The following is a 14,579-nucleotide window of genomic DNA, read 5'->3' as shown; positions in this document are numbered from 1 at the left end:
TGGGGTAATCGTAATGGGTGTGTCAGAGGCAGTGAGATTGGCACAGGATAGAGCAGGGTTTAGGGCTGTTGTACATAGGGTCACTATGAGTCGCAAACGACTCGACAGCACATAACAACAACAACAACAAGATATTTATGAATTAAGATTCATCTTAATTTGGAAAACTTTATTTTAGAAGGAAATAAATAAAAAGATTTCATTCTTGTGTGGAAATCATTAATCTAGTAAATAGATAAACCCTGTACTAACATATACAGAGTATTTAACAGTGGTTAAATATACTTACAAAATACTTACATTTGAAATTGTTTTGCCCACAAATTATCTGCAGTTGAAATAGCTTTTGTCACATCATCAAAATACCAAAACAACAGCAACAACAACAAAAAATCTAGAACCAAGCACATTTTTTACATACTGTGGATAATTTATCTTTCAACAAAAACAAGTACAATTTACTGTATACTTTTTAAATATATTAAAATAAAATTATCTCTTTTAAGGCAAACATGAGTTAGTTTGATTTGGTTTCCACTTTAAAGACAGTCAAATCTTTGGCTAGATGATTCATGTCCAATAACAAATAAATTGAAAATGTCAAGGCATAGCACGAGATTATTTATCTGACATGTTTTATATAACCATAGAAAAAAGGAGACTGAACACAGTTCCTTTATGATTTGTCATTATCTCTTGTAGATTTAACTCATCACATTTCCATTTGAACCTTAATTAAATTCTTATCTTCATGTAATAGATGGGAGTGTATTTTTAAAGTATAATAAAATTTCAATTAATATAATTCAGAGACCAATTTTATTAAATAATTAACACCAATTTGGAAGGTAATATGTTAACCTATTATCAGATACTTTATGTCAAACATTTAAAAGAATCATGTTATGTAACATTGGAAACTGCTCCTCATCGCGACCCTATGTACAATAACTCTGAACCTTTCCCTACCCTGAGCCAATCTCACTATCTCTGACACATAGACCCCCATTATCTCAGTTATTGTGTCAATCCATATCATACTGAATCTTCCTCTCCTGTGCTGTCCTTTCACCTTTCCAATTATGAGGCCATTTTTAAAGGACTGCTCCCTGCTGGCAATATGCCCAAACTATGTGAGACAAAGTTTCAAAATGCTTGCCTCCAAGGAGCAACTTGGCTTCACACTCTCCTGGACAGACGTGTTTGTTCTTTTGGCAGTCAATGGAATGTTCACTACTCTTCTACAGCACCACAACGCAAATATATCAATTCTTCTTATGTCATCTTTTTTCTTTGTACAGTTTCCTGATGTATAGCAAGTAGTAACAAAGGTCAGATAGTCTCTATACTAACATCATTGCTCTTTAGTACTCTGGTACCAGGGAGGGAGTTTTTCTGTGACTTTTCAAAGAGAGAAGCGAAAGTGGGGGAGGAGGGCTGGGCACGGAGAGAAGTGCAGCAAAGAATGAATGGAAATCCAAAATCTCCGTAAATGTTCATTAAAATTATTAAAATAAAATAAAAATTAAAGAAAAAAGAAAAAGGAAATCCCTGACAGTGGATTTTCCCAGTGCAAGTCATCTTTTGTTTTTCTGATGGCTGGTGCCGAGGATATTGATTGGGAACCAAGTGAGTTGAAGTTGTTAACAATCTCAATCTCTTCTCCAGCTACCATGATACTGCCAATTGGCCCTCTAGTAAAAATCTTTGTTTTCTTAGTGTTGAGTATCAGTCCATATTGAAGGCTGCAGTCCTTGACATTATGCAGCAGATGATTCATGTCCTCTGAAGTTTCAGGAAACAAGGCTATACCATCTGCATAGCACAAGTTTTTGATAAGTCTTTCTTCAATCCTGATGCCACACTCCTCCTCATAAAAATATATACAACATAAAGATATTATGAAAGGAACAGAAAACGGGACATGGGCCACAGGGCCATTTGCATCTCTTTGAAAGGGGAAGAAGGAATGAGAATAACACAGCTCATCACTGCCCCAGAGCGGAATGCAGATAAAAAGCTGGAAGCCCAGTCCTTTGGTGACTGTAGAAGCACTCCAGCAGCAAGAGGTTCATTTATTCTTTGTTGACTCACAGACTTTGCTCACACTGCAGTATTGAGAACAGGGTTTACTAAGGAAACAAGTTAGAGAGTGGGAGGCAAAGAATATTACCCAATGCAAACCCAGTTTTAGCCCAGCAGTCCCAAGGTCTGGTCCGGGCTCTGGTTTCAGCTCAGCCACACTAAGTAAAAAAATTTTTAGCTTCCTCGGTCATCCAGCAAGGTTTGCCTCAGAGCATTTATATTGTCTCAGAGCTTCTCCTCCCATCATCCGACAGAAACAGCAAAATCCTTTTACTGTGGTCTTTATTTCAGGGCTCCTCTAATTATACTTTGTCACAATTTCTCCACAACAATGCCACAATATCTCCACCACCATCACCTAGGGTTTTGCCACCAGGGTCTCACTCACGCCAGGGTCTTGTTCCAGTCTCCCTCAAGTCTTGCTGCTCAGAATGGGAAACACTATTTCTTATCCTAATACTACTGCTTTTGATGGTTTATAAAACCATCTGCCTGCAATTAAGGTAGATGGAGAGCAGATAGGACTAAGGCAATGGCTGAGAATGCCACCTCTAGGCAACCACCACAGATATGGAGAAAGGATACAATACTGATACACCCTTTTTAAAATTTTGAACCATGAAGTGTTTCCTTACTGTGTTTTGATGACTGCATAATCAGGTGTTCTGGGATTCCCATTCTTCTCACTGTTTGCTACAACTTGTGATCCACACAGTCAAATGCCTTTGCATAGTCCGTGAAGTGCAGATAGACATTCCTCTTTCTCTCTCTTTCAACCAAAATCCATCTGACAAGGGTTATGATGTCCTTAGTACCACAACCTCTTCTAAACTCAGTTTGCATTTCTGATAGTTCTCTATCAATTTTGGATAATCATCAGCAAGATTTTGCTTTTATGTAATATTAGTGATATTGTTTGAGAATTTCTACACTCTGTGGCATTACCTTTTTTTATGGAAAAATAATAAGGATGGATCTCCTCCAGTCAACTGGCCAATAGTTGTCCTTCAGGTTTCTTGGCTTAGATAAGTGAGCAAATCCAGGGCTGCACCTGTTTGTTGAAACATGTCAATTGATATTTTATCAATTCCTGTGGCCTTGTTTTTTGTTAATTCCTTCAGAACACCTTGAACTGGCTCCTTCATTTCTATTGCCTCTTTTTTATTTTTATTTTTTCTACTAGTTTATTTATAAAACTAGAATACAAATTTGAACAAAATCTTTCAATTCCCCTCACTCTCCAAATTGTACAACCCAATGATTAATCCCCCCTTTCCCCCTGCACATCTTCATCCCCCTGCTTCCAGCCTCTCCCACCCCTCCTGGATATTTATACTTATTTTAAAATAACAGTTTAAAATAACAGTTATATACAATATTTATCCTTGTGGGACTAGTTAGTTCACTCAGCCTAATGATCTCCAAACCCTCCCAAGTTAGGTAATAATTTACTAAGTTATTGCTCCTGAGTGCTGCATAGTATTCAATTGTGTATGTACCATAATTTCTCAATCCACTCATTTGTAGTTGGACATTAGGCTGTTTTCATATTCCTGAAATGGTGAATAATGCTGCTATGAACATTGGTGTACAAATTTCAGTTTGTGCTTCGGTTCTCATATTCTGGGGTTATATTCCAAGTAGTGAAATGGCTGGATCATATGGAATTTCTATGTTCAACTTTTTGAGGAAGTGCCAAACTACCTTCTAGGATGCTTGCACCATTTTACAATCCCACCAACAATGTATAGAAGTTCCTTTCTTGTCACATTCTTTCCAACATCTATCACTTGCTACCCTGTTGCCACTGTTACTGGAGTGAGATGGTACCTCATTATGGTTTTGCTTTTCATCTCTCTTATTGCCAATGATCTGGAGCATTTCCTCATGTGTCTGTTTGCCATTTGCTTATCTACCTCTGTGAGAATTCTTTCCAAGTCTTTGCCCATTTTTTTAAATTGGGTTATCAGACTTTTTCTTGTGGAAGCCCAGGAGTATTCTGTAAACTTTTGTTATAAGACTCTTGTTTTCTTTTCACCATGTTGGAAAAAGTTTTTGGATTTCATTTTTAGTATGTCCCATGAATCAATTTTATCCTGTTTAGATTGTGCATTTCTGCTTGTATTTGGCAGTCTCTTTATACTTTGGACTAGCACTTCTAAGCTTGATCCCAATTTGTCTCTTTTGAATGTTACAGCATGATACTGGTACAATGACAGGCATATAGACCAATGGAACAGAATTGAGAACCCAGAAATAGACCCAGCTATGGTCAACTGATATTTCACAAGAAAATAAAAATTATCCATTGCCTCTTTTTTAAAAAAAATATTTTTTTAAAAATTATTTGTTGTTTTGTTGTTTATGTCATTGATGTGTACTATTGAATTGGATCTTACTGGCACAGTAGGAGATTGCCCGCCCCCCCCCCCAACAGAGTATCTGGTGGATTATAACTGTATGTCTTCAGGATTGCAGCATAGCTTCTTGTCACTAGGCCACCAGAGCTCTCCCTTCCATTGCCTCTTGATTATTTGTTGCCTCATAAAATTCTTTTGTGTCAGCCAGTTCTTTCAGGTCTAGCGACTCAGTGGATTCCTTTCATCTCCTTTTGATGCATCCTGGATCATTCAGTAGTCTACCTATAGTATACTTAAGTATTGGCACTCAAGGCTTCAACTTGTTCTTCAGCTCTTCAACTTAAGAAATGATGAACAAGTTCACCTCTTTTGATTTTCTGATTCATTTTATTATAATAGTTTACTTTGTCTTCCTGATCTGCCCTTAGAACTCTTCTGTTCAATTTCTTAACTTCTTGATTTCTTCCTTTTGTTTTGGCTTCTTGGTGTTCCAATGGAATTTTCAAAGTCTCTTTTGAGACCCGTCTTGGTCTTTTTTCCTCTTCTGTTTTAGTAATGACCTTTCACATTCTTTGTGGATGATATTCTTGATATCCTCCCACAGCATATTTGGTCTCCATTCACTGAGCACACTTAGATTAGACTAACAGATATGACACAGGAAGCTATTTCCTCATATTGGGAAACATAAAGGAGGAGAAACAGTTGCAAACAGATAGATACTACTGATTGGTACATGTAATGTGAGAAGTATGAATGTAGGAAAATTTGACATTGTTAAAGAAGAAATGTAACACATAAATATTGAAATCATAGGCATCAGTGAGCTGAGATCGATTGGTATAGGAAATTTTGAATCAGACAATAATATGATCTACTACAGTATAGCTAAAAAGGTGAGAAAAAAATGGAGTTGCATTCAAGAGGCTGAACTTTATGAAAAGTAATGTGGCATCAGGATTGGAGGAAGACTCATTAACAACTTGTGTTATGCTGATGACACACTGTCCTTGATGAAACTGAGGAAAGCCTGAAACATTTGCTACATAGGGTCAAAAAACTGTAGTTTGCAATATGGATTGAACGTCAACATCAAGAAAATGAAGCTTGTCATCACTAGGCCAATTGACAGCATAATCATAGATGGAGGCTGAGACTGTTAAGAATTTCAGGGTGCTTGGTTTCACACTCTTGCCACCAGAAGTCAAGAAATCAAAATACAAAAAAAAAAAAGAAAGAAATCAAAATACAAATTGATTAGGAAAATCTGCTGTCAGGGACCTCACCAGAATACTGAAGAACAATAATGTCAGTCTATAGACTAATATATACCTGACCCAGGCTATGGTCTTTGCATTTACTTGCTATGCATCAAAGAGCTTGACAATGACTAAGAATTACAGAAGAAGAATTAATGTCTTTGAATTGTGGTGTTGGAGAAGGGTATTGAACCTATTACTGACAGTGAAGAGAACTAACATGACTGTCCTGGAGAGGATGAAAACAAGCAGCTCCATGTAAGCAGTGATTTTGAAACTCCATCTCACATATCTTGGGTATATAGTCAGGAGGGACCAGTCTTTAGATAAGGATATCATGCTTGGAAAGGAAAAGGGACAGCGCAGGTGAGAAAGACCGTGGAAGAGGTAGATTGACATAATAGCTAGGATAATGAGGGTAGGTGTGTCAGAGACAGTAAAATTGGCTCAGGAGAGAACAGGGCTCAGAGCTATTGTCCATATATCACTATGACTCATAGTTGACTCGATGGCACATAACAACAATTCATAGTTATAAGTACCATTTATAGATCCATCTGGAAATAAAATGTGAGTGACAAGATAATACCCATACACATAAAAGGAAGAATTGTTAATATCAGTACCATCCAACTATATGAACAAACAACTAGAGCCAAAGAGGAATAAATAGATGATTTTTATCAACTTTTGCAATCAGAAATTAATCAAATATGCATTCAACATGCATTAATAAAAGTGAGTGAATAGAATGCAAAAATTGGGAACAAGGAAGAAGGATCAATAGTCAGAAAATTTGGATTGGTCACGGAAATAAAGCTGGAGATAAAAATGATAGACTTTTCTATAATCAGTGACTTATTTATTACAAATAGCTTTTATAAGAAACACAAATGATGACTATACACTTACACCTCACCTGAAGGTCTGCATAGGAACCAGATTGAATACATCCGTGAAAAGAATTGTTGGAGAAGCTGACTATCAGCTGTGAAAACTAGACCAGGTGCTGATGTGGAACAGACTATCAACTACTCAGAAACAAGTTCACATTGAAGCTAAAGAAAATGAGAATAAATCCACAAGAACCAAAATTTCACTTTGAGTTTATCCCACCCGAACTTAAAAACCATCTCATAAACAGGTTTGAGGCCATGAAAAGAACTGTGGCCTCACCTAATACAGTGTCAGAATAAAATCATTGAAAAACAATGATTGCATTAATTGAAAATTTTCTAAACTGAAAGCACAAAATACTTCTAACTTTTAAACATGTTAGCCACATAATTTATCTTGAAAGATGAAAACATTATTCACAGAAATCATCATTTTTAGTCTTGTTACTTTACTGAGTAAATGCCAATGTTCTCACCAATAAATAGAATAATAAATCCCATCCTATATGCTTAAAATTGTATTACTAACTCACAAATTCACATGCCAATACAAAAGCATAAATTCTCGTGTTCAGTTTTCAGTACGGATGCCAGCTCGCAGGCAATTTTTATTTTAATAAATAGTTAACAACCAGCTTGTCTAAAAGGGTCTGTGACAGCCTATCCATTCTGACAAATGACTATAGATTGGTAGATACTAATTTTGGGCTCTCTCAAATACCAATGTAAATTTTCCTGTTTATTACTACTTTTTTCCAATTATATGCTTTACATCTATCTGTTGGACATTAAAATTTATGGTATTTTTAAGAAAAAAGCTTTATGAAGATTATTCCTGAATTTTTAAATAATTTTCATCTAATTGTTAAATATTGATTCAATTTTTTTAATATACTTTTCAAAACAGTGAATGACAGATTTTCATGTCCATTCACTACTTGTTCACTGTGTGACTGAAGCAAAGTTATCCATTTGATTTTCAATTAAATTTAGTAATTTAGTAAGTGAAGCTGAAATCTAATTTCCAATGAATATTTAGAATTCAGTATAAAAATAATATTTTTAAAATTTATGAATTATTTTCAGAGTGTCTCACGTAGAATCATTATGTTAGCATCTAGTACAGTTACTACTTTTTCATTTTCTTTTCTCTTTTATTTTCTTACATTTTAAGTGAGATTCAATGAATGTGTACAAAATAAAAATTCAGAGAACCAAAATAATTAATAATAACAATTTGACAATTATCTACATAACCCAGATGATACTGACATATAATAATTATAACAGCAATAGAAAATATAAATGCTGAATGACTTCAGCATACAGGTGTCTTTGAAAATGAAGCATAGGCTAAGAAGTCAGTATTAGAAAGCTTTTTATAAAAAGTCATTTTAAAGAGACTGAAATGAGAACAAAGGTTTCAAGAAAGAACATCCAGCTTATTCCTCAATTTTCCATACACCAAACTGCTACTCAAGGTTTACCAGTGAATGAACAAAATAAAACTCAGGTTTCTGGAACTTCCTCCAACATTATTTGTGTTTTTCCAGAGTTTTAATAGATTCACCATCCCCGTTTTATGAAAACTATTAGAATTTATAATGAAATTGATATTCACAGCAGCTGTAAAGTTTCAGAAAATTAATTGAGAATGTGTAGAACACTGAGAGTGTAAAACTTTCAAAGACCAATTAAAAGATAAATGGTTAACCAAGTATAGCTCAAAATGAGCACGTCATTTCTATTTTTTCCTCCAATCTTGTTCACACCTTCTATTAGCCTAGCCTTGCCATTTATTCAGGACATATTTAAGGATAGGAAAGTCCAGGGGAAAGATGGGTTATAACACTTAACATATAATGTTGTTTGTTTTTTAAAGCGTCAAATTAAAATATCTCATAGCTGAACTTCTATAGTTTTCTGAGGCTGTAAATCACAAATGAGATTGCTCATCTTTCTCTAAAAAAAGCAGCTCATAGGTTAGAACTACCTGCCCTTGGGCTAGCAGCACAACTCTTTACCTGTTAGGTCACCTGAACTCCCTTATTATTTTTATGACAACAGTCCAAAATAAGATGTGCATAGCAAAGTGCAGTGGGGGGAGGGGGGAAGGGAAATTGTGCAACAATGAATGAATGGAAATCCAAGTTTTCTGTAAACTTTTGTTAAAATATCAATTAAATAATGGATTGACACAGTAATTGCAGCAATGGTTTCAAGTGGGAAGGATGGCACAGGATAAGACAGAATTCAGGTCTTTTGCTCATAGGTTCATTATGAGTAGTACTTAACTTGATGGGAACTAACAACAACCTTTGAGTTAGCAGTACCTTACCACTAAGTCAACAGAACTTTTTAGAACAGTTATTTCTAAATTACCTTTGCCGAGCTAGCACAGTGTATTAAACAATAAATAAGTACTAAATGAGTGTATGATATTTAGTGTCGTATATTAAGTTACCCTCCAGGAAGCTCTGATGGATCTGCCATAAGGAATTGTGCTGTTAGTGTAAATGGATAAGATTAGAATCCACCAGTTGCTCCTGGGAGAAGGGTGGGCATTCTCCTCCTTTGTGTTTTACCACCTTGGGGATGGTTCCTACTGGGTGGTACACAACAACATACCTCTAATCATTTCTAGAATTAATAATTTTTAGTGTGAGGTTTTTCAATCACTTAATTTATTGTATACTTATAATTCTAGGATAAAAGTGTGTAATAATTTGATAAGATTTCATCCTAGTTATTCCTCCAATATTTAATTTTGCACGAGTAAAGATAATGAACTAGAAGAGCTTTTTACTAGTTCACTTTGACTCTCATCCAAAGCCTAACAGAGAACTTTGTCCACACAAATAATCTTGCCTCAAAATATTCTGAATTTTTTCTAACATAGAAATTACTTTTATATTGCACACAATCATGTTTCAGCTAGTTTTCCTATAGAAGGAATTAAATGAGAAAACTACATTCTCTGAAAATATAGACTTTAACATTTCTTTATATATTTATGCAAAGGTAAATATAGTTTATTCACAATTAAAAATTTTAATTTGTTTTTGTGCTGCTGATGTAATAGTTGTCAGGCAACTCCAAGAAGAAATGTTAGATTGTGCTCATATTAATAGTTGATAAAAAAATAAAGCAATTACAGCTGAGTATTATCTTTTGGGTTATTGTGATCTCAAAACACAAACCAAAATGTAATTGTTCTGCATTTTTCCTTTCTTTCTTATGCTTAATTTTTTTTTATACCTACACTTTAATTTCTCAAAATAAACATTAATTTGGGAGTATGTCCTCTTAAGGTACTCTTTTAAATACAGCAAAGTGATTGAAATCACATAAGAAAATTATAAAGGTAACAATAGATTGGAAGTTACATATATATATTCTCATAACCACTTAAATTCAGTTAAAATAAGTTAATATCCAACTAACATTTGAGAATATAAGTCTAATAAGGGTGAAGTGAGGCAAATTTATAATTCCTAAAGAGATTCTCAACCTTACCAGAAACCACTGTCTCGGTCAATAAATTCTGCATTCTGTTCTTAGCAAAGGACATTGAGTTAGAAAATGTTCCATATTTTATATTCATGCTGAAATAATTTGGGGAAAAATACAGTCTCTATTCTTAAGGCCCACTGCATCTGAACTTAAAGTCATAAATCATATATATTTGCATATGACTCACATTGGGGTTTGTTATCAGAATTTGTAACTTAAAAAATGACGTTCTAATGAAGAGTTAAACTAATAAAAAATTACATCTAGGACCGCTATTCCCCATCCTTATCCCCTTCATGAAGTCTCTGGAGCTGTGAAAAGTTTATTGCAATAAATCTTGGGCTTCTAATTAAAAGATTGACCCTTAGAATTGCACTAGAAACTCTATAAAAAAAAATAGTCAGTCTCCTTCCATAAAGATTTACAGTTTTAGAAGCCTAATTGGAGGATTAGCATGAGTCAAGATAGACTTGATGGCAATGGTCTTGTTTTGATTTTGAATAAGGCTTAGTAATGCATTGTTTAAGCAACACATTATATTTCTCTTTTCTCTCATCATGTGGAAGTAAGATAAACTCTTACAATGAAAAAAAAACACTATAAAATCTTGAGTTTTTTTTTAAATAAACATCTCTCTGACATCAAAATATCATGCCATCCAGGTTTATTAGTTTTTAAGGACTTTGAATGTGCTTAAAAGGACTTACTTGTCAATTTAGTAAATTCTTGCCCATCTCTTAAAAGAAATGGATCCATTTTAGGATATTAAAGATTTCTTTTCTCACTTTAATCCATTATCTTTTCTTTAGTGTTTATTGTTATAATTTTTCAGATGTGTAAGCATTACAATGGACAATCTACCTTGCATAGACATAAGATAGACTCTTTTCATTGAAATAAACAACAGATTTATTTAAAATTCTTTTTTATCAGCATCTCCCACCATGGGGACCAACATTATGAAACAATGATAATTTATTAAAATTTTAAACTCAGACTGTTTGCAAGAAATTAGCATCAAAACTGGGTCATTTGTCAACCCAACCCAAAATGAGGAAAAGGTAGTAAGTATTGGGATATAAAAAGAGTAATAAGCAATATTGGCAATATAAACAAAGATTTTATCATTCATGTTTGTATGTCTCATTTAGGGGAGTCTTCAAATTGTGTGAATGTAACATAATTTTAGGAAAGGCAATTAAATCTTGATGCCATAATTTCTCACATAATTGAGTGACAGTTTTGATAGCTGTCCTACTCCAGAATAATAAAAATAGATGAGTTTAATTAATTTGTAGAGTTCATGCTAAGATTCCATAAAACAAAAGTACCATGACTTTCTCAGTCATATTTATAGGAAAAATAATACTTTATGTCCTCATTATATTTTATTAGATCACACAAGCACCTTGAATTTGGCAAATTCATGCTTGATTTTGCGGACACCAACCTATGATGAGGCAGAAGACTGGACACCAATCTCACCCCCCTCCATTTCTCTCCTCATTGTGCATGAAAGGGCTTTATTGGTAGAAGAGAAATCATATTGTAAGGCATATTATGAAGAAGTAGAAGGACAATTTAATGTGTTGTAAACACTACTGTCTAATTTGTTTTACACTTGGCAATCTAAATGTAATATAAATTGGAATAAAGAGTATGTCTATAATCTGAATAGTAGATGTTTTAGATTTATTTTTACAATAATTTTGTATAAACTGAAAATGAGATGGTTAAAATTTATTTTTAGACTTCTTTTTAAGGCCCTCCTATCACTTCTTAGTAAATCAAAAAGTAGTTTTGCCTGAATAAAGAGTGAAAAGTTAAAAAAAAAAGGAGTGAAAAGTTAAATACAAGTTACAATAGTAATTCTTTAATTTTTTTTTCCCCTTGCCTAAATGCTGTGTTATGTTGACAGATCTGGGAAATTTTAGTGGCCGGACAAGAAGTGCAGTCTCTGTGAGGGAAGGCCAGGGGGTTGTTCTGATGTGCTCTCCACCGCCTCATTCACCAGGTACAGTGGGATCCCATCTTTTCTATCGCTGCTGCTCCTTTTGACTATATGTTCATTCTTTTGGACAATGCATTGACTGGAGATCATTCTTGGTGAAATATATGTGGTTTTTCTGACATGTATCAGAGTATCAGATGAGTAATTAAAGATCATATACTCTAAATGTCACTGTACAGGAAACTGAGCTCCTCTGATAACATTGTTTTATTGTTATTTTAACTGTTTACTTGTCAAGGTTGTGTCTCTGCCTGCCACCAGTGAGTAATATATTGCCTGCAGCACAAGAAAAATGATAAGCTGAGAGAGTAGAAACTTTTCAGAATTGTTTGGGCTGTCATAGTTGAGTTAATAGAATACCAATGTACATCTTGTTCCAGAAGATAAGCAGGAAACTTGATTGTTTATAGTGTTGTTTACCAATGAAACAAAAATTGCTAAGAAACCAAACAAAGCTATAATTATTGTTTTGGCTTTTGCCACTTGAGTTCTTGTTCATAAAAGTCATAGCAATCCATTAGTTTTTCATGAGATTTTGGAAATGGAATAGTAAGCTATACTCAGATGAATTGTATGTCATGCTGCCAACTCAAAACTAATTATATTTATTTTGTTGAGTCCTGTAATTTGAGATGAGTATTATTTTGTATCTTAGATAAGTTTTTTCCAAAATATTACTTACCATTTAAGAGTGGCCACTATCAATTTAAAATAGAGGGAAGATGGAAGTAGAGACATAAATGGAAATAGGGATAAAAATGGAAGAAAAAATATGCAAAATGTCTATTTACTCCTATTTTAAAAAGTGAAGACTGGAAATAGAATTTAGTGTGTTAAAAAATATGCAAAATGTCTATTTACTCCTATTTTTAAAAGTGAAGACTGGAAATAGAATTTAGTGTGTTGGTTTTTCAACCAAGTTTCCTCTTTAGTTACTGTGAAAATTAGATTTTTTTCAAGATTCTATTTTTAAGATAGTAGGAAGGTTCTCTTTCGTACCACTGTATATAATTCTCATAAATTTAAAAAAACCCGCTATGTAAATTTTCTCTAAGTCTCTCCTTTTGCTCAAGTTCTACTTCCATATTTTCTGAGAGAAAAGTAAACTACATTTCCACAAAGAAATATTTTTTAAAATATGCTTCTTTGAAATACAGATGATAATCATTATTAGCAAAAATCCCCCTGTTGCACTAATTCTTTTCCTACGTCAATTCATTCACTCTGGTCTTTCTGTGAGTATCTGGAGAATTTAGAGTAAGCATGTCTAAGCTTGCCTATATTTGATTATAGTTTAGATCCTTTGGGAAAAAGGTTGATTTGGTTTTTTTTGTTTTTGTGTTTTGTTGTTTTATTGTTTGTGTTTGTTTTTTTAATAAATAACATAAAAGCTTTGGGTTGGCAGCATGACTCCCTCCTTACTAGGCCACCAGAGTTCCCTAACATTTATCTAGGTTATATCTCATGTTGGATTATTATACATAGATATTTTGAAAAGCATAAATAGATGAATAATTATTAGTGAAGAATCCAGGGAAAGAAAAGGAAAAGGAAACAGTAGAGGATGAAAAGAATAATCACCACACTGACTAGAGCTGGCAGCCTGGAGTAATTTATCAGAAAACACTCACTAAAAATATTTTTTCTGATGTATAATCTATTGTTGTCGTTATTTCAAAGCTATTTACAAGAACCACTCTTTAATGCTGAGTTGTCTGTTGAGACCTGTACAAAATTAAATTCTTATTGACGTAATTGAGAGAGGGTAATACAAAGAAAACCTTTACGGTTTTACACAGAGTGATTAACCAACTGGCCAGAACAAAGAAATTTTTAGTGGGAAAAATAATATATTAATTACATATAGTCTTTTAAAAAGGAGCTAAGAATATATATTAATAACTGATTAAATTCTTGATACTGTGGTTCTTAATCTATATCACTATCCATTTAATGAGGAATATTAGACTGCTTAGAAAAATATATGTAATGTAGGAAGAGTTACATTCATTTTGCATTATATGTGAGATGAGCCATTTGCATAACAGTGTTTGTATCATAGAGTTTTTAGGGAATCCTTACAAAAATGACAGGAGCAGCTTACTACTCATGTCAAAACCAGTGGATTTACCAAATGGGCAACCAAGATTTAGACAGCTTTAGTTTGCCTGTAGAACATTTCTTATGTCTTCTTACTGCAGTTAAAATTTATATCACTGAAGACAGAGCTTCTAATGTAGTCTTTTAAAGATGTTACTTTCTGTACTTCTATACTATGTGTGCCATTGTAAATGAGATTTTAATAACCTCTTTATTCTCTGTTATCGTAGCCTCTTTAAAATAGTGATTTCAGTGAAAATTTACAAAAGAATGGATATTAATTAATTTATTGATACACATTTTCCTCCCTCTTCATTCATCCTTTAATTCACTTTGAAGTTCATGTCTTATTCCA

General features: G+C 33.7%; 1 protein-coding gene across 1 annotated transcript in view; it reads left to right on the top strand.

The window, feature by feature from the left end:
* Positions 1-14,579, top strand: part of CNTN5 (contactin 5) — a 789,484-nt gene that overhangs the window by 98,001 nt on the left and 676,904 nt on the right. Inside the window, exon 3 of the mRNA XM_006887326.1 lies at positions 12,032-12,127. Coding sequence (XP_006887388.1) covers positions 12,100-12,127 — 28 coding nt within the window. The 5' untranslated portion in view covers positions 12,032-12,099. The remainder of the gene's footprint in view (positions 1-12,031; positions 12,128-14,579) is intronic.

The sequence above is a fragment of the Elephantulus edwardii genome, unplaced genomic scaffold, assembly GCF_000299155.1.
Source record: "Elephantulus edwardii isolate Elephantulus edwardi_28Jun2011 unplaced genomic scaffold, EleEdw1.0 scaffold00056, whole genome shotgun sequence".
Classification (NCBI taxonomy): Eukaryota; Metazoa; Chordata; class Mammalia; order Macroscelidea; family Macroscelididae; genus Elephantulus; species Elephantulus edwardii.
Note: the sequence above shows the minus strand (reverse complement) of the source record. Positions and strands in the feature narration are given on the sequence as shown.